We start from the raw sequence: 21,057 nt of genomic DNA, 5'->3' as shown, positions 1-21,057 counted from the left end.
GATGTTGAAAACCTGAAGGCTTAAATTAAAGGCATGGAGAATTAGAAGGGATTAAAGGAAAATTTTTTCACCCAGCGCTGAAATCTTCAATGCACTGCCCAAGTTGATGGTGGAGGCAGGTACTCTACAATATTCAAGCAGTACTTAGAATCTAAAACTTCATTGCATAGAAGACTACAGGCCAAGTGCTGAAAATGGGATCGTTATAAACAGGTATAACAGACACAGTGAGTTGAAGAGTCTGTTTTCTATGTTGTATGACCATGTGATTCTATAATTGCTTATCCTTAATTGACTTGGAGAAAGTAGTGGTGATAACCCTTCTTGTGCCACTGTAGTGATTCTGATGAAAGCATTACTACAATACCATAAGGATTGGAATTAAGGATTTATTCAATGAAAATGAAGGAAGGTGGATAGATTTCCAAGTCATGATGGTGTTTAACTTGGTGGAAAACCTGCAAGTGATGTTCCATTGTATCTGTTGCCAATATCCTCCTTGGTGGAGGAGAATGGCGGTTTGAGAGATGCTATCTGAAGAGTCTAGACTGGTAACTTCAAATGCTACAGATTCAAGGCATGGTTGGACAGTGTTGAGGGAGAAGGAAAGTGAGAGTACATTAATAAATTTAGATGCAGACAAAGAGGAAGAGGCTTAAGTGGCCAACAGGCATTGTTTGAACCAAGCGTACGGTTCTATGTTGTAAGTCCTGTGCAATCCTATATGTCCTTTCCATACCTGCTCACACAAGGTTTATAATTTTGTGACAACAGCAGCAGCACAACATCACAAGCAAAGATACTCAACTACGGGGAATACATCTTCCAGAAAGATAAACAGCATTACAGCCAGCAAACTTAGATACAATTTTTTGTAGCCAAAAATTAAGAACGGCTTTGCAAATTAGCCCACTGCCTTAAAAAATCCACCTCGTGGAGTGTAAATTGTGTATAAAAATCTGTATGGATACAGAAGCCAGCCCTGAATTATTGTACATTGAATGGGAGTTTTCCTAAAACCCTTTCAGAAATACTTGATCATACCAATTATTTTGCACACTTTACGTGGCCAGGTGCTGTGTTTGCCTCAGTTCCTTGGTCCCAAGGACATGTCTGAGTGAAGCTGTAGCCAAGGGGCAGAAGCGGGGGGGAAGCAAGGGCAGAAGCGGGGGGGAAGCAAGGGGCAGAAGCGGGGGGGAAGCAAGGGGCAGAAGCGGGGGGGAAGCAAGGGGCAGAAGCGGGGGGGAAGCAAGGGGCAGAAGCGGGGGGGAAGCAAGGGGCAGAAGCGGGGGGGAAGCAAGGGGCAGAAGCGGGGGGGAAGCAAGGGCAGAAGCGGGGGGGAAGCAAGGGCAGAAGCGGGGGGGAAGCAAGGGGCAGAAGCGGGGGGGAAGCAAGGGGCAGAAGCGGGGGGGAAGCAAGGGGCAGAAGCGGGGGGGAAGCAAGGGGCAGAAGCGGGGGGAAGCAAGGGGCAGAAGCGGGGGGGAAGCAAGGGGCAGAAGCGGGGGGGAAGCAAGGGGCAGAAGCGGGGGGGAAGCAAGGGGCAGAAGGGGGGGAAGCAAGGGGCAGAAGGGGGAGAGCAAGGGGCAGAAGGGGGGAGCAAGGGGCAGAAGGGGAGAGAGCAAGGGGCAGGGGCAGGGGCAGCGGCAGGGGCTGGGAAGCGGCCTGCGCTCGCCGCCGAGCCTCAGCCCAACCGCCCGCCTCCCCCGGCCGCGGCCCCCGCACCCAGCCCTCTCACTCACCACAGCGGTCAGATCCTGCACCGTCTTTGGGTCGGTCTCCGACATACCGAGCACTTTTCGCCCTCAGACACACAGCCCACACCCGCAGCCCGGTTACCACAACAACCCTCCTCGGCGACAGGGCCCTTCCTCTACGTCACTGCCAAACTCTCGCTAAAAATTCGCGAGCCTTCAGCAGCCTCCTGGGAATTGTAGTTCCAAGCTGGTGGTCCTGGTTAATGGGTAATGATGATCGCAGCTTCCAATGGACAATGTTCTGTACTGAAAGGATTAATCTTTGGGGATATATATTAATTACTTTTAAACCACAGAAGCCCCCATCATTTTCAGAACACATTTTTTAAAATAAAATTACAGGGCAGGCTATCATGGTTTTGCACAGAGGGAGCTCAAATCCAGTGGAGCATTGAGATCAAGTAAGGAATAATTGGACAAAAGAAGTCAAGACATTGAAGTATGGATCTAACCAAAGTGGTAATTTGGAAGGTAAGAAAGCAGAAGTGACAGGGTGTGAAGGAGAGGAATGGGAAACAGCAGCAATCAGAGTGAGTATTCTTACTAGAATATTTGTTAAGAGTCTGAGGAAATTCGGTATGTCACCAAAGATTCTTATGGTGGAGAGCATTCTGACTGGTTGCATCACAGCCTGGTATGGAGACTCCAATGCACAGGATCACAAGAGGCAGCAGAGGGGAGGGTTGTGCCCGTGATGGAGTAGACTCATCCAGCTCCATCATGACACAACCCTCCCCACCATCAAGGACATCTTCAAGAGGCAGTGTCTCAAGAAGGCGGCATCCATCACTAAGGACCCTCACCTCTTCTCATTACTACCGTCAGGAAGGAGGTACAGGAGCCTGAAGACCCACACTCAGTGATTCAGAAACAGCTTCTTCCCCTCCGCCATCAGATTTCTGAACAGTACATGAACCCATGAACACTACCTCGTTATTCCTTTTTTTGCACTATTTATTTATTTTTGTAATTTATAACGATTTTACATCTTTGCATTGTACTGCTGTTGCAAAACAACAAACTTCACATCAAATAAATCAGTGATAATAAATCCGATCCTGATCAGAACAAAGTTAAAGTAATTCAGGAATATATGGTATTCTTTACTGCAAGTACTAAAATTGCATTACAAATAATATTTTACTAATATCTGAAAAGAAATAGCATTAAAAAATAAGGTATGGGGATTGTGAGCAGATATTTCCAACTTAATAGCTAGTAAGGACAAAAAGATATGAATTCTCAAAATGGCTCTGCCATTTAATAAGATAAGACAAGATATCTTATTAGTCACACGTACATCAAAACACACAGTGAAATGCATCTTTTGCATAGAGTGTTCTGGGGGCAACCCGCAAGAGTCGCCATGCTTCTGGCACCAACATAACATGCCCACAACTTCCTAACCCATACGTCTTTGGAATGTGGGAGGAAACCGGAGCACCCGGAGGAAACCCACACAGGACACGGGGAGAACGTACAAGCTCCTTACAGACAGTGGTCGGAATTGAACCTGGGTTGCTGACGCTGTAATAGTGTCACACTAACCACTACATCACCGTGCCTGCACCAGATTTTGGCTAACCCCATACCTCATCCACTTTTCCACCTGATCTCCTTGTCCAACAATATTCAAAGATGTCCCAATATCTGTCTTCAATAACAGAGCAGCAGTAATGTGCAGTAATCATAATTTTAAAGTTAAAATAAATATGAACAAGGTCTTCGGACTGTACAGCACATCACACCATAGAGTGTCTTTATTGATATCCATTATTTTTCCTCCTTTTGTTGGTCCAAAGCAATTCCAATCAGAGAGAAAGGATTAAGAATAAAACAATAATACTAAAGTAAATATTCAAATTCTAGAAATCTGAATTTAAAACAGCAGATATTGTACATACTCAGCAGGCCAGCCAATACCTGGGAAGAGGAATGGATTGAATGTAAAAACAGACAATTCTGGGAAAACTCAGCAGGTCAGGCAGCATCCATGGAAAGAGAAACAGTTAACCTTTCATCAAAGCTGAGAAAGAGAGAAAACAAATTAATCAAGGTAGCAGAGAAGAGAGGAGAGTGCAATGAGTAGACAATGAGAATTTCGGTGATAGGGTGTAATAATGTACCCATTAAGGAACAGTTAAGTTCCGTCATTTGCGTAATGCCTTGCTAATGTTGTAAAGCCTAGACAATATTGTATAGCCAGTGATTTTTAATTTTTATTTGTTGATTAACAGATTTAATACTTCAGTTCAATAAAATAGCCGTTAAGGAACAGTTAAGCTCCTAGATCATTGACCTGAAACATTTCTCTCTTTGTAGATGCTGCCTGACCTGCTGAATATCGCCAGCATTATTTTATATGTGATAGGCTAGAAATCTATTTACTGCCTGTATTGCTCCAATTTCTGTTGCTTGGAGGAATTGGTATTAAGTTAAAGCTACTGTAGCTTTATTAAAGGCAACCATTCTGCACGAACATTGCAAAAAAATCTTTAAATAGTGTTATTAAAGTATGACCTAAAATGCTGCACATTAATTGTTATTTTAATGTTATTCCTACACTTCATTCTTGAAATTATATTAAGTATGAGTATCAATAATTAATTTGGCTAAGATTATTTTAGAGTGGGTCTGGATTTTACTGTATTCTGTCTGGATTATACACAATTAGGAATGTGTTATTTAACTATTTTTGTAATATATAGATTTCTATGTCTTTGCACTGCACTTGCTGCCACAAAACGACAAATTTCATGTCATATGTCAGTGATAATAAATCTGATTCTGATTCTGAACTGAAAACAACCAAGGAGAATAAAGCCTGTGTCGCTCTTTAGAGTGCCATTTCAGGGCCACTGATCCTGAACATGACATAACTAATGTTTATCTTTCCCTTCTATGAACATCGCCCACTTAAAGCAGCAACAAACAAAATCGTTTCACAATAATTAAAACAAGAGTTCAGTTCAATTTCACTACAACTATTCAGGGACGGATATTTTCGGTTTAACTGTGCATAAGTTTACTTCTGGCAAAACTTAAAAAAATGTACTTTGATACCACTTCAACTGGATAATTAGAATGCAAAAAGTGGGGTTATTCAAGTTCCTCTGAACGCTAACATCGGGAAGCTTAAATATAAGTATTAAATTGAAAAGATATGAAATAACTCGAGAAAATTATTTTTCTGCAGTAAATGGCTATAAGGCAATATATGCTGGATGCCAGTCCGCAATAATTAGCTAGTCCCTAAGCCATCTTTTGTACTAATGAACTGTCACTAAGACAATATACCACTGCATCAGCAAAACCAATGCTATCAGCTTGCATGGCCTTATCCAAGACCACGCAACCTGTTTAACATTTTGCATAGCATTTAATAGGCGAGCAGTAAATCATATCCGATCTGCTCGCAAAAAGGTGATGATGAAATTCATAACCCGTTAAAGTTTACCCATTTGTGAAGAGTATAAAGGTTTCTGTGCAGAAACAATTTTGAGGCAGGAAGGTACAATGATTAATTTCCCACAGCGCATAATTTTTGCTTAAGTATACATTCGAGGACTCTGCTACATGTGCATTTTGATAGGCTGTATGGGAAGCTTCTGAAAATCTTGCCAAACGTTTTATTTGCAGAATATTGAAACATCACGTGCTTTTGGATAACAATTTGCTGTTTATGAGGATTGGAGGAATCCGCTTGCAAGGCACAAATTACTGAGAGCAGATATGCGCGATTAGAAAGTACCACGACTTACAAACCCAAAGAAGAATTCCGAACGTCTGGATTTCTGCTATTTTAAGCACAGCTGTTGGGTTTTTTTTCACCCAAAGCATTCTGATTCCATGATCAAAGGTTCTCCAAACAACAGCAGCTTGTACTTACACCACAAGACTAACTAAATGTTCAGCGGCTTTTCACAGGTGATGTTCCAAAACAAAATTCGACACCAGTCACATCAGGAGATATTGGTCAGGTGAGGGTCAAAGAAGTAGATTTCTAACTGTGTCTTAAAGGAGGAGGTGTAGTGTGGAGAATGGGGTTGAGGAGGGTATTGCAATGGTAGGGCCTAAGGTGCTTCCAGGCATGGCCTCTGGGGGCGAAGACAATGTAACCTAATATGAACAAGACTCCACAAGGGTCCAGAACTGGAGGTTGCGGAGATCTCATGGGTTTTACGGCTGAAGGAAGCTACAGTAAATGGAAAGAGTGCGGCCAGAGCTGCAGCTGGAATGTGACACTGAATCTTAGGCTGCTATTTTCTGAGGATATTCATGTTCAAAAAGGAAGTATGAATTATCCCAAACAATTGTGTTTATTTGCTAATTACAGAAAGCTTGGCTTCAAACATTCGGTTCTATTTAAAAACAAAACAGATAAACAACTGAAAAGAAACCTGAGTGTAGCACAGGAAATGAATGCACGCGATTCTGGAGACTTATGTAGCAATTCTACACATTTATAAATAGATGAGTGGGGGAGGAGTTTACTGAATGGGCTTCAAGTACTGTTTTCACTGAGCTTTTCACCACTGTAATTCTGCATGGGCACGATTCTGTCCAATTGTTTTCGTGACAGTGTTCATAGACTGAAATTTACAGCCTTTTATCTGATAAGATATAGAAAATATTGAAGCTCGGAAAGGATCACAGACATATACCCTTGATTTAAATAGTGAACACTTTATTGTTAATTTACAGATCTACAACTAGTGATCTGTCAATCTATATCCATTCATCTTTCCGCCTATACAAAAAGGTTTGTTAATTTGTTATTTAGCAGGCGTCCTCCCCATCTTGTGAGTGGAGCATGCTTCAACTTGTTGCTAATTGCCATGTAACCAGAGAAATATGCGATTTCGTAGCTTTGTGATTTCTAAAACCAGTTGAATTGCTGATATGGTCAGAAAGAGTGGAAAATGCAGTTCTGAGGGGGAAAAAGCAAGCAGAAAATAGATAACAGAATCACTGCAATTTACAGCACAGTGGGAGGACCATACAGCTCTGTCAAGTCAATGCTTGCAAGAAATGGAACAGTTCAGATTAGTTGCACTTGCCAGCTTTTGGTTCAGGACTCACGTTACTTTTCAAGTGTTCACTGGGCACACTTTAAGTGCAATGAAGGTTTCTATTTCAACCACACTTTCAGGTTTGAGTTCCAGATCCCTGGTACTCTTTAGGTGAAAAGTTTTCTTCCTCGATTCCCCTCTGATCCGTTTACCAATTAGCGTTAATCTATGTCCTCCATATGCTGACGTCAGCCAAGAGGAGTAGACCCTTCTAGCCTAGCTCTCTCATAACTTTGTACACTTTAAATAGATCTCCTCTTAGCCTCCTTTATCCCAAAGAAAACAATCCCAGCCTGGAGAGTTTCTGATCAGATATTTAATTCCTCAGCTCAGGCAACATCCTTGCAAGTCTCCTCTGCACCATTTCTGGTGCAAGTTCTTTCTGGAGTGTGGTAAGGAGAAATATACAAAATACTCCATCTGTGTTGCAACTAGAGTTTTCTATACTTCTATCATGACCTTCCTGATCTGCCAGTGAAGCCAAATTTCTTATATGATTTCCTATCCACTTTATGCATCTGTTCCATTGCCTTTGGGGATCTATGGACATGCACTGCAGGGTCCTTGGTTCCTCTGAAGTTCTTGGCATCCTATCATGGAGTCCTGCACCTTTCTTTGTTCTTCACAGAAACATTAACATACATTTCTCTGGATTGAATTCCAATTGCCACTTCTGTGCCTGCCTAACCACCCCAGTGATATCTTGTGAAGCCTAGAACTGTCTTCCTCTCCAACAACATAATTTTCTTATCATCAGCAAACTTCATTATCATGTCTACTATATTTATGTCCAAATCCTAACATATATTTAGGACTGAGTCTTCAGAACCCCACCACAATCAGCCCTCAAGTCACTAACACTTCCTTTGATCCCTGCTGTTTGCTTTGTTCCACTGACCCAGTCTTTAATCCAACCTACCACTTTGCCTTGGATCCCATGGGTTTACATTTTTCCCAATGGACCTGCCATGTGGATCCAATCATTGTCAATCACCCCATACTAAAATTCATGCAGAGTACATCAAATGTTCTAACCCTAATCAGAAATTCTTGTTACCTCCTCAAAAAATTCAATCATTTCTCAGACCGTTCAAGCTGATTGCCCCTGATTAATGTCTGTCTAAATGCTGATTAATAGTGTGCTTCAAATTATTTTCCAATCTTTACCCACTACTTACTTTAGTCTGACTAGCTTTAGTTATTTCCTCCCTTGCTTCTTCTGAGAGCTTCTGATACATTTTATTCAGATTTAGCAACTTATCCACTTTAAAGATGCAAAAAAATCCCTGAATATGTCTTCGGCCTCGATATTTTGCATCTCCAATACAATATTTCTTCCTTTATTGTAATGTCTGTAAATTCTCTCTCTTCCATGAAGTTGTTAACTTATGACTACACAGGTTTTGTACTCCATACTTAGGCTACTGTTTTTATTGTTAATAAGCCGTGTTTTCTTCTTTGTTATCCTCTTTCCTTCAGATATTATAAGATAAGATTTCTTTATTAGTCACATGTACATTGAAACACACAGTGAAATACATCTTTTGCGTAGATTGTTCTGGGGGCAGCCCGCAAGTGTAAACATACAGGATTTACCTTGATTTTATTTGCCAATATGTTATCATGCATCCTTCTCCCATTCCTAATTTTCTTTTCAATTTCACCACTCCACCCTCTATCCTCTTAGCCATGGTCTATCATTGAATTTATCTATAACTATGCTAAATTTTAGTAAACTACAGTAACTATTTTGCAAAATGCACTCACACTACCACCTTTCCCACTTGCCTATTATTGCCCCAGTCTTGCTGGATTTACCAAGCACTGATTAAAAAAAAGTTCTCTGAATGCATTTCTAAAATTCTGCACCTTTTATACCTGTAACTTGTTACTGTCATGGTTAATTCTTCAGTAATTGAAATCCTCTGCCATTACTGCCCTGTTACTTTTGCAGTTATCAGAAACTTAGTTGAGTGTTTGCTATTTTATTTGCTGCTGAATTTGTTACCTGCTCAAAAGATTCAGTCATTTCTCAGGCCAATACCAAGTTTAAACTGATTGTCCCTGATTAACTTCCACCTCTTTAACTGCTGATTTATACTGTGCTTCAGAATTACTTCCAATCATTACCCACTACTTATTTTAGTCTGACCACCTTTAGTTATTTCCTCCCATTGCCAGGAAACTAGCAGTAGAGAGCCAGTGGGAATATTGTCAGGACAAGGAGTTGAATTCAGAAGTTATGTGACTACAGTGGAATGATTGGATCAGTTGTTTACTTGATGGAGCTGGTGACAGAAGTTAATAAGGCCACTTAAAAAAACTTAACTAACTATTTGGGTTTATTTTTAAAGGGGTGAAATTAGAAAGTAGGGAAGCCTGATTTGAACCATCTTCTTTTGATGTCCATCTCCCAACCTATTATTGCTAAAATAAAGACCTTTTACTTCTACCCGCATCGGTCTCCGGTGGCTTAGTCACAGTCACAACAGATGTCATTCTCGGTTATTTGTAGCTGTTTGTTGACATCACAATAACACAACTGGAAAAAGGTGACCTGTGATTTGTTTGGGTTTGCATTGTAGATGAGCAGCATGGTGGACAGTCAACCAGGCTGGAGCTGCTGTCAGAGTGCGCTCAGGCTTAGCCAAATTCCTCATTCACTGGGTCATCAAAGTAGCTGAAGCTTCAAATACTTGGATAGATGTGGTTGGTGACTCATGTAAAAATTAAAGGGCAGGAATGCCACTACACTTCTTTGGGGTAGGTTATTGCATTACAAATGCCAGCAGCTGTAGTTTCCTTCATGTTCCATATTAAAGCTGTAGTTCTCCACAAATATTTTGGATCATATAGTCCAGCTGATTATCTTCCATTATGTCAGTGATCTTCCAAAGCAACATCCAATGCTGCTGAGAAGCCAATAGAAGCAACACCAGAAATTAGTTGTTTCTTGAAGTCAGTTTTGATGTATAAGTTTCAGTACCTGCTGGTGAACAACTTGCCTGGCTGGTAACCAGTTTATTTGGGAATGAGTTAATTTTGGAATGGCAAAGGACATGACTTAAGACCATAAGAAAGTAGGAGCAGGGATAGGCCTCTCAGCTCCTCAAGCCTACCCCGCCATTCAATATGGTCAGAGCCGATCTGCCCCAAGCCTCATCTCTTCTTCATGCTAGTTTGTCATAGCTATCAATTTCTCAATCTTTCAAAAAATTATTTACTTCTTCTTTCAATACCCCAATAATCTAGTCTCCATAACCCTCCAAGCTAGAGAATTCCAGAGATTCACCATCCTCTGTGAAAATGAGTTTCCATGCACCTTGATTAATTTTAAATGACCACCCCCTTGTAACTGTGTTTCTTCATCTGAGATCCTCCCACCAGTGGAAATATCCCTACCCTCTCCTGCCACTTCAGGATCTTATAAATTTCAATATCATCACCGCTCATACCTCTAAACTCCAAAGAATATAGGTATAATTTCTCCGGCCACTCAAGATAGGACAAGCCTCTCATTTCAGAAATTTGCCGAGTAAATTTATTTTGGACTGCCTCCAATGCCAGTATATTCTTTTTAAAAAGGGAACCAAACTGTGCACACTATTCCAGGTGTAGCCTCACTAATACCCTTGTAGTGTGAAAGGTCATGGCTGTCATGTGACACCATTGAGCACTGGTCGAAAGCGACACCACTGTCAATCAAGGTCTGTCTCCACCCACCCATTAGTACACATTCTTGACCATTGGTTCCTGTACACACCTTTTGTACCTGGCCATGACCTATGGACCTTTTGAATTACCTGAACTGGCTCCACCCCAGCTCTCCAGCACTATAAAGAATACCACATGTGTGTGGTTCTCTCTCTTTTTGATTGCTGCAGGAGTCGAACCATGCCAAAGGGACCATTGGTAAGAAAGTGCACTTCCACAGGGTGAGGAACGTCCTGAGTAGATTCCCGGTAGCGTAGAGCTGATGCTTGTTCAGAGTCAGGGTGTTCAATCATCATATTGTGTTTTCCCTGATCATTTGTAACTAGTTCATCGTGTGTGTGTGTGTGTATGTGCAACTCACCACCGTTGCGATTTCCCCCACGTTTTGAGATCACCCGTGTGCATGTGTGCGAGTATGCATCCGTTCCCATTCATTCTGTTCCTGTTTGTCTTTTGTGATTAAATCATTTTTAAAACTCCAAAGACTGTGTCCAGAGTCCTCTACCTTTGAGACCCCAAAGAACCTTTTCTCATGACAACCCTGTAGAATTCTAACAATACTTCCCTATTTCTAAACTCCAACCTCATTTCAACAAAGGCCCAAATACCACCTGCTTTCCTAACCTCTTGCTGCATTTGCCTGCTAACTTTATGCAACTGTGTGCACAAGACACCGAGACCCTCTGTACTTGGCTCATCTGCAGTCTTTCTGCATTTAGATAATTGTCTATCTTTAGATTTCCTCTCTCCAAAGTGCATGACCTCACATGTTCCCACACTGAACTCCTTTTGCCAAGATTTTGCCTCACTTTCTCAACTGTCAATACCCTGTTGCCGAATCCAATTATCCTCATTGCAATATGCCCTTTCACCTATTTTCATGTCATCAGAAAACTTGGATGCCTTACGTTTTGCCCTCTCCTCCACATCATTATTATAATTGAGGACCATGAACTGAACTTTGGGGCTCTCCACTGGTTACATTTTTCTGCCCTGAAAAAGACCTGTTTATTCTGACTCTGTCTTTTATGCAACAACCATTCTTTGATCCCTACTCCCCACTCTCTGGACAGGGGTTCTCAGCACCTGCCATCTGCCACTGGTGGCACTACCCTACCCACCCTTGCCCACCTGCTCCTGTCAACAAAGCTTGGGAGGCAGGGTGTGACTGGTATGGCATGATGGTCATCCTGCGGCTCATGGAATCCCTTGTTCTACCAGGGATTAATTTCTGCTGAGCGTTATGAATTAGCTATTTAAACATCATTTATGCTCATCTATTGACCCATCCCTTAGCCTATTACCCAAGCACTTCAGGCAACTACCTTCATCCCATTGGAAATGCCCTTATTTAAGATGAAGATTTGGTTTTGGACCACAGGTGATCACCTCAAACTGTATCTGGAATCCTACCATTTTGTGGTCAAGTGGTATACGTTCAAGTCAACATAGCATAAAAAGGCAAATAGGTACTGGAAAGAACCAATAAACAGATGGTATCTGGAATATGAAGTTAAACCCATTAGGACAGGATGAAAAGACTCAGACTCTTATGAAAAAATGATGAAATGTTGGCTATTAAAATTTCGTAAAATTATGAAAGTGTTTATAGAATGGCCCCAAAGCAACAGGCTCCTAGTTAATCTACAACTTGTTTTTAATGTTTTTCCTTATTTATAATCCCTTCATAAGCTGGTCTCTCCCTACCTTCTCCAGTCCTATAACTGAGAAACTTGGGCTTCTCTAATTCATGAATTTTACTTATTGCCAAATTTATTCCCTCTTCTCCTCATAGCCATACCTTCAGCTGCCAAGAGCCTAAACTGGGAATCCCTTCTCTATCCTCCTAATAAGGAGGATTTTTTTCTTACCCCTGACCAATCTCTCCCTTCTGTGTCATTTTCTTTTACATTGCGTAATATTCCTGTGAAGCCCTTTTGGATATTTTAGTAATGTGAATGGAAGTTGTTGTTGTTGAATGCATTGCCAATCATTCAACAAATCAAGAAATCAAGTAAGTGATGCCACTTCTCATGTGGCTGGTGGTGGTGCAGGTCAGGCAGCGGTCCAGTGTCACAGGTTCGATTCTGACCTCCGGTGCTCCATGTTTGTGTGTGGAGTTTGCATTCCCCACCCCTCCCCCACCCTCCCCCCCCAGAAAAGGTGGACGTTGTGGAGGGATTGTCTACAGAGTCGCTGTGGTGGAGGTTAGGAATAGGAAGGAGTCGATAACAGTGCTGGGTGTTTTTTATCGGCCACACAATAGTGACAGGGTTATTGAGGAGCAGATAGGGAAGCAGATCCTAGAAAGGTGTGAGAATAACAGAGTTGTTGTGCTGGGGGATTTTAATTTCCCAACATCGACTGGCATCTCCAGACAGTGAGGGGTTTAGATGGGTGGAGTTTGTTAGGTGTGTTCAGGAAGGGTTCTTGACACAGTATGTAGATAGACCTACAAGAGGAGAGGCTTGTGCTTGATTTGATATTGGGAATGAACCTGGTCCGGTGTCAGATCTCCCAGTGGGTGAACATTTTGGTGATAGTGATCATAATTCTATCTCCTTTACGTTAGCACTGGAGAGAGATAGGAACAGACAGACTAGAAAGGCGTTTACTTGGAATAAAGGAAATTATGAGGCTCTCAGGCAGGAAATTGGAAGATTAAATTGGGAGCAGAAAAGTACGGAAGATATGTGGCAAATATTCAAGGGGTATTTGTGTGGAGTTCCACATAGACATGTTCTGATGAGACGGCAGTCACGAGAGGATACAGGAACCGTAGTGTACGAAGGCTATAATAAATCTAGTCAAAAAGAAAAAAGCATACCAAAGGTACAGAGAGCTAGGTAATGTTAGAGATCTGGAAGACTACAAGGCTAAAAGGAAGGAACTTAAGAAAGAGTTTAGGAAAACCAGAAGGGGACATGAGAAGGCCTTGGTGGGCAGCATTAAGGAAAATCCCAAGGTGTTCTACAAGTATGTGAAGAGGAAGAAGATGAGATGCGAAAGAATAGGGCCTATCAAGTGCAGCAGTGGGAAAGTGTGTATGGATCCGGAAGAAAAAGCGGAGGTACTTAATGAATACTTTACATCAGTATTCACTATGGGAAAGGATCTAGGGGATTGTAGTGGGGACATGCAGCAGCCTGAAAGGCTTGAGCATGTAGATATTAGAAAAGAGGTGGTGCTGAAACTTTTGGAAAGCATCAAGTTAGATAAGTCGCCGGGACCGGGATGGGATGTACCCCAGGTTGCTGTGGGAGGTGAGGGAGGAGATTGCGGAGCCTCTGACAATGATCTTTGCGTCGTCGATGGAGACGGGAGAGGTTCCGGAAGATTGGAGGGTTGCGGATGTTGTTCCCTTATTCAAGAAGGGGAGTAGGGATCGCCCAGGGAATTATAGACCAGTGAGTCTTACCTCAGTGGTTGGTAAGCTGATGGAGAAGATCCTGAGAGGCAGGATTTATGAACATTTGGAGAGTATAATTATGATTAGGAATAGTCAGCATGCTTTGTCAAGGCAGGTCTGCCTTACAAGCCTGATTGAATTTTTTGAGGATGTGACTAAGCACATCGATGAAGGGAGAGCAGTAGATGTAGTGTATATGGATTTCAGCAAGGCGTTTGATAAGGTACCCCATGCAAGGCTTATGGAGAAGGTGAGGAGACAGGGGATCCAAGGGAACATTGCAGTGTGGATCCAGAACTGGCTGGTCCACAGAAGGCAAAGAGTGGTTGTTGAAGGGTCATATTCTGAGTGGAGGTCGGTGACCAGTGATGTACCTCAGGGTCTGTATTAGGACCCTACTCTTTGTGACTTTTATAAATGACCTGGATGAGGAAGTGGAGGGGTGGGTTAGTAAGTTTGCAGATGACACGAAGGTTGGGGGGCTGTCAGAGGTTACAGAGGGACATAGATAGGATGCAAAGTTGGGCTGAGAAGTGGCAGATGCAGTTCAACCCAGATAAGTGTGATGTGGTTCATTTTGGTAGGTCAAATATGTTGGCGGAATATAGTATTAATGGTAGGACTCTTGGCAGTGTGGAGGATCAGAGGGATCTTGGGGTCCGAGTCCATAGGACGCTCAAAGCGGCTGTGCAGGTTGACTCTGTGGTTAAGAAGGCATACGGTGTATTGTCCTTCATCAATCGGGGAATTGAATTTAGGAGCCGAGAGGTATTGTTGCAGCTATATAGGTCCCTGGTCAGACCCCACTTGGAGTATTGTGCTCAGTTCTGGTCGCCTCACTACAGGAAAGATGTGGAAGCCATAGAGAGGGTACAGAGGAGATTTACAAGGATGCTGCCTGGAATGCAGAGCATGCCTTATGGAAGCAGGCTGAGGGAACTTGGCCTTTTCTCCTTGGAGAGACAGAGGATGAGGGGGGACCTGATAGAGGTGTATAAGATGATGAGAGGCATTGATCGGGTAGATAGTCAGAGGCTTTTCCCCAGGGCTGAAATGGTGGCCACAAGAGGACATAGGTTTAAGGTGCTGGGGAGTAGATATAGAGGAGATGTCAGGGGTAAGTTTTTTACTCAGCGAGTGGTGAGTGCATGGAATGGGCTGCCGGAAACAGTGGTGGAGGTGGATACGATAGGGTCTTTAAAGAGACTGTTAGATAGGTACATGGAGCTGTGTAAAATAGAGGGCTATGGGTAAGCCTAATAATTTCTATGGTAGGGACATGTTCGGCACAGCTTTGTGGGCTGAAGGGCCTGAATTGTGCTGTAGTTTTTCTATATTTCTATCCCTGGTGTAAAGGCGGCCGGTAGAATCAGAGAGGTGTTAGTAGGCATGTGTGAGTAGACAACAGGGAAATAAGAGGGGAATGGGATTGTTCTGAGAGCCAGCATAGACTCGATGGGCCAAATGTCTTTCGATATCATCAAGAAATATGAGTAAGAAACTTCATGAATTTTGTGTGTGTGAGAGTTTTGAAAATATGGTATGTGCGCAGGGAGTGGCTGAGATGAATAACTCAATAAGCAGAGTAAGCAGAAAGGGACTGGTTACGCTGGTAATTCAAATAGGAGGACGCTGTTGCTGGGGAGCATCAACGCAAACATGCGCTGGGTGGGCCAACTGGGCTGCTCCTGTGTTATATGTTCTCTGCAAATATAAACAATGTGACGCCAGTATGCCCAGAATCGTGCTTGACAGTGGGTATCTCGACCTAAAACATACTGAGAACATTTATGTACATTAAGGTGAGGACAACGTGAAAACGCCCAATGACAGTCTGTCGTGAATTTCCGCATATTGAGTTGTCACCGAGACTGGCAGCAGATATGAAGGGTTTGCAGTAACAGTGACCCCGAGGAGATGGGTATGTGTGCTGCCAGCAATATTGTGTTACCATTCCGCAGGAAGTGCGTTCTATGCACGGTTTAAGGCTGAAATAGTTTCCGGGATACGTCCCAGCAGGGTAAGGTTAGCTTGGTACACATGCCAGTATTCAGCTTATGTTGTTAAGGGGGTTCCGATCGGGGTTTAAGGTAAGGTGGAGCCTTCTGCAGGCTGCCCATTCGCCTGGCGACCAGACGTAACGTCGGACTTTGCAAATCCCTCCTAATGTTTAACTGCGAGACAAAAACCATCGCAGCTCCCTATTAATGAACCAGACAATGTTCGGATGGGGGGGGGGGGGGGAGAAGGTATCTCATTTTAAACTAATTCCACTGCGAAATAAAATGCAGAAAAAAAACACTTGAAGAAATTACGTTGCAGATATGATTTAATTCCTGTTTTTTTTAATCACCAGGAAGCAGCACCGAAACTTCCTGATACAGAGGGCTGAAAGGAGTTTCAGAAAGCACCCGTGCCTTTATGAGAGTCCCCTGCCCGATCATGATGCCCAATCCTTGTGTCCTGCTCCGTGTGTAACAAACACTAAATTCCAGCAGTTTGGCATTGACTGCATTTAGCAATAAGTTTCTGTGAGTGTGCCAATGGCTGATGCTGAGCCCCAGAGTTACTTCGCCTGGTCTTTCCTGTCCTGGGTCGCGACCTTCTTCATGGTGTTCGGGGGGGCAGCTCCCTACGTCCCACAATACCGCGAGATCCAAAAAAGTGGCAATACGGAGGGCTTCTCCACTCATGTGTGCCTGGTGCTGCTGGTGGCGAATATCCTTCGCCTCTTCTTCTGGTGAGTGCCCGCTTAACTCGACTCCACTTATTCCTAAATGCTCCCGTTTCCCTGCACTGTACAGGACACGCTTTACTTTCCCGTCGCCACCCTGATCCCACTGGAGTTCTTCAAATGCATTGCTGGCAACTTGTATGGAATGCTTGGTGAGTCTTTGCATCATAAAGGATAAGCAGGAGTGATCACAAAATAATTTCAGATCAGGAAAGTCTTTTGGACCATTTAACACAAGAAGAGCACAAGAAAATAGGAGCAGGAATAGGCCACCTGGCCCCTCAAGCCTGCCCTGCCAATCAATATGATCATGGCTGATTGATCCCAGATGTCAAGAAAAAACAAACTGCTGGAGGAACTCAGCAAGTTAGGCAGTGTCTTAGAGGGTAATGGACAGTTAGTGTTTCAGGTCGAGACCCTTCATCTGGATGCTACCTGACCTGCTGAGTTCCTCCAGCAGTTTGTTTTTTAGCTCTAGATTCCAGCATCTGCAGTCTCTTGTGTCTCTACCCCAGATGTGAACTCCTTCCCTGTGTCAGAACAAAACCAAACCCTAATCCAAAATAAAAACATTGCAGATGCTGGAAATCTGAACAAAAATAATGTGCTGGAAATACTCAGCAGATGAGGCAGTATCTCTGGAGGGAGATGGGCTGGATCGCTATGGAATCACTGGTGACGCTCTCTTTGAGAGTCGAGGATGATTTGCTTCCATTTCTGAGGAATGAATTATTGTGCATAATTATTTTTAATGTGGGTGGCTGTTGCCTTCATTACCAAAGGAGCTTGATAAAATGATGTCTTGGTCCACAGTTAGAGGTCCAAGACAATTGGACACTGGATTTGGGTGCACAGACTTAGCAAACAGTATACACACACACACACACACACACACACACACAGGATCCTGCCCACATCCTCTTCCTAGACTTCTAAACTGAACCTTTCCCTGTTTGTCCTCCTCCCTACTACTGTCTCCCCTTACATTACTGCCTCTCTCAGCCTCCCCTTCACTTGATTCCTCTCGCTCTCAGCTCCCCCTTTTTCTCTAAAATTGCTGCCTGACCTTTGAGTACTCCCACTGCTTTTTGCTTTAAGACAAAACGTTATTGTTTTATGCACACCATTTTACATAATGCCCAGCTTTGATTCTGCTTACCCTTTCTAAAACATAATTTCATGTGTCACTTACCCTTGCTGAAAAATATTCTGACATTGATCCACTTGCACATGTTTACTTCATGGGATTACCTTAGCCATGTTCCTGGATATATTTTGCTGCACAATTTGATACCTTGTATGCAATAGGGTCTTGTCGCATTTGTTTCACTTCAAGGCTGAAGATGTTGGGTTCCTGCTTATTTTCCTCACGACTTATACTACCTTCTGTTCCTTTTGTTCATCTAAAGCTCTTACTTTTTGAAAACTTAGTTGGCATCAAAATTGGATATACTTACAGGTAGAATTTATAATGCATATTTTAAAATATGCATTTATAATGCATATTTTAATGCATCATACTAAAAGTGCATTGTAAATGCCCCGAAGTATTAGATTCCCTGCAGAATGCATTATCACTGTTATACTGGCATTTAACTCTAGTAAAAGGTCAAACAATACTGTGATGGAGTAGTGATTAAATTATTGGGTTAGTCATTTGGAGACGAGGACTAACAATCTCAAGAGTTGGCCACTGCTGGATTTAAATTCAATTACTAGTTCAGATTTATTGGGCAACACAACGTGTGTGAATAAATGCATCCTTCTCAGTTTGTTCAGCAGTAACTGGTGGGGTACCACAGGAATCAGTGTTTGGGCCCCAACTTTTCACAATTTATATAAAAAGAAATGGCTAAGGAGCTAAATTTGGGGCTAAATAGAATGTAGAAAAATGTGAGGTCATTCCACTCTGGTGAAGAGTTAAATGGTGGAGACTGGGTATCAGAATCAGGTTTATTATCACTGACATATGTTGTGAAATTTGACGTTTTGCGGCAGTAGTACAGTGCAAGACCTAAAAATTACTATAAGTTACAAAAATAAATAAATAGTGCAAAAGAGGAATAACGAGGTAGTGATCATGGGTTCATGAACTGTTCAGAAATTTGATGGCGGAGGGGAAGAAGCTGTTCCTAAAACGTTGAATGTGGGTCTTCAGGCTCCTGTACCTCCTCCCTGATGGTAGTAACGCATAGAGGGCATGTCCCAGATGGTGAGGATCTTTAATGATGGATGCTGTGTTGATATTCACAGGCAGTTGGATATACATGTACATGTCACTGAAGGCCAACATGCAGGTGCAGAAAGCAATGAGGAGGACTAATAGTATGTTAACCTTTATAATGAGAGGGCTTGATTAAAGGAATGAAGAAGGCATATTGCAGTTATTTAGGACTTTGGTGAGATTGCACCTGGAATATTACCAAAATTTTAGTCTCTTTCTCTCAAAAGGATGTACTTGCCTTAGACGGAATGCAACAAGATTCACAGATTAGTTCCAGGGATGGCGGGTTTGCCATAAGAAGAAAGATTAAGTGGACTGGGACTGTATTTTCCACAGTTTAGAAGAATGAGAGACAATCTCATCAAAAAGTACAAAATCCTTCAAGTGTTTGTCAGGCTAGATGTAGATAAGATTTTTATTAGTCACATGTACATCAAAACACACAATGAAATGCATCTTTTTGTGTTACTGAGAATGTGCTGGGGGCAGCCCGCAAGTGTCGCCACTTTTCCTACGTCAACATAGCATGCCCACAGCTCCTAACCTGTACGTCTTTGGAATGTGGGAGGAAACCGGAGCACCCGGAGGAAACCCACACAGATACAGGCTAGATAGATTGAGGATGTGTCCCCATAACTGAAGAGTCTAGATGCATGAACACAGTTCAAGAAAAAGGGATAGGCCGTTTCAGATTAAGGTGATGACCTTTTGAAATTTTGTAGCTCCGAGGACTGTGGAAGCTAATTCGTTGTGTTCATTCAAACAGGGATCAATAGATGCCTGCATTTCAGGGGAATCAAGATTTATAAAGTCATTCAACATGAAAAGAGATCCTTTGACCTGCCAAGTTCACTCCTACCAGCAAGCATCCATTCACATTAATGCTACACTAAACTGATTTAATTCTCCCCATATTTCCGTCAACTCCCAGTCACCTACACACTAGGGGCAATTTACATTGGCCAATTAACCTACTAAACTACACATCCTTGGGATATGGAAAGACACGGGAGCACCAAGAGAAAACACACTTGGTCACAGGGAGAATGTGAAAACTGCACACAGACAGCAAAAGAGATTAGGTTGCTAGAGTTGTGAGGCAGCAGCTCAACTAGCTAACACCACTGTGTCTCCCCAGTGCTGGAACATGGCACTGAGATGGTGAATGACTGGATGGCCCTCTTGTTCTCCTATTTCTTATGCTCTTGTGTTCTTAAATTAATAACAATACAGTGCCTTTTGGCTTTCTTTGGGTTCAATTCTGACCTCTGGTGCTGTCTGTGTGGAGCCTGCATGTTCTATCTCTAATTGCATGAGTTTCCTGTGGGTGTTCCGGTTTCCTTCCACACCTCAGAGACATGTGGGGATCATTGACTACTCCAAATTACCCCTAGTGTGTAGGTGAGTGGTGAAGCTGGGGGAAGTTGATGGAAATATGAGGAGGATAAAATGGAATTAATGTAGGATTAGTATGAATGGGTGCTTGATGATCGGTTGGACTCACTGGGCCAAAGGTTCTGTCTCAATGCTGTGTGACTCGATGACCTTTTAAGTCTATCCTTGGTTCATTGAAATATGTGGATAATGTGGTTATTGCTGTCTACAACTTCTAATTATTAATATTCAACTTCTGGTATGGATCTTAATGCATATGTAGAACTCTCTAGTATAAATGGATTATCATAGTCTGGGGTTAGTACTGCAGCTACTAATCTCAAAATTACAATGGGAGACCTGTTCAATCAGCCTTACTGCTGGCTTTAGTCACACACACAACCAAATAAGTACAGTGGTATCTAATCCTATTCAAACTATTATTAAACTATTCAATCATTTTTTGAAAACAAGAGTATTTGAAAAAATTGAAGTATTAAACACTTATCCATTCTACATATAAAGCCAGAAGCCAGTTTACAATCTTTTTCACAGTATGTTCTTGGAGGGGGCTTAACAGAGGGACTTCTTTGTATTGTGAAGAAACAGCGTAATTAGTTATGTGAAGCGACTTTTCATTTCTCTAATCACCTTTTTTCCTTGTAATAGCAATGTTTCTATTACATAAAACTTAACTGTAATGGGATAGTAGTATGTTGTTATTGTTTAACATGACAGAAAAAGAGAAAAAAATGAGCTTTACAACTTGCTGCAGT

The 21,057-nt window shown here is 42.4% G+C and overlaps 1 protein-coding gene across 5 annotated transcripts in view; it reads left to right on the top strand.

Moving 5' to 3' along the window:
- The first annotated feature begins 15,631 nt into the window (after nt 1-15,631).
- The window catches only part of si:dkey-246g23.2 (solute carrier family 66 member 2), a 48,914-nt gene continuing 43,488 nt past the window's right edge, over nt 15,632-21,057 (top strand). For 2 of the 5 annotated variants that reach the window (XM_052028143.1, XM_052028139.1), the window contains exons 1-2: nt 15,730-15,870; nt 16,306-16,689. In XM_052028143.1, coding sequence (XP_051884103.1) covers nt 16,493-16,689 — 197 coding nt within the window. In that variant the 5' untranslated portion in view covers nt 15,730-15,870; nt 16,306-16,492. Of the gene's footprint in view, nt 15,970-15,991; nt 16,040-16,305; nt 16,690-21,057 lie in introns of those variants that run through there. The other 3 variants (XM_052028140.1, XM_052028142.1, XM_052028141.1) reach the window with 3 other exon arrangements.

Source organism: Pristis pectinata, chromosome 13 (assembly GCF_009764475.1).
Source record: "Pristis pectinata isolate sPriPec2 chromosome 13, sPriPec2.1.pri, whole genome shotgun sequence".
NCBI lineage: Eukaryota > Metazoa > Chordata > Chondrichthyes > Rhinopristiformes > Pristidae > Pristis > Pristis pectinata.
Note: the sequence above shows the minus strand (reverse complement) of the source record. Positions and strands in the feature narration are given on the sequence as shown.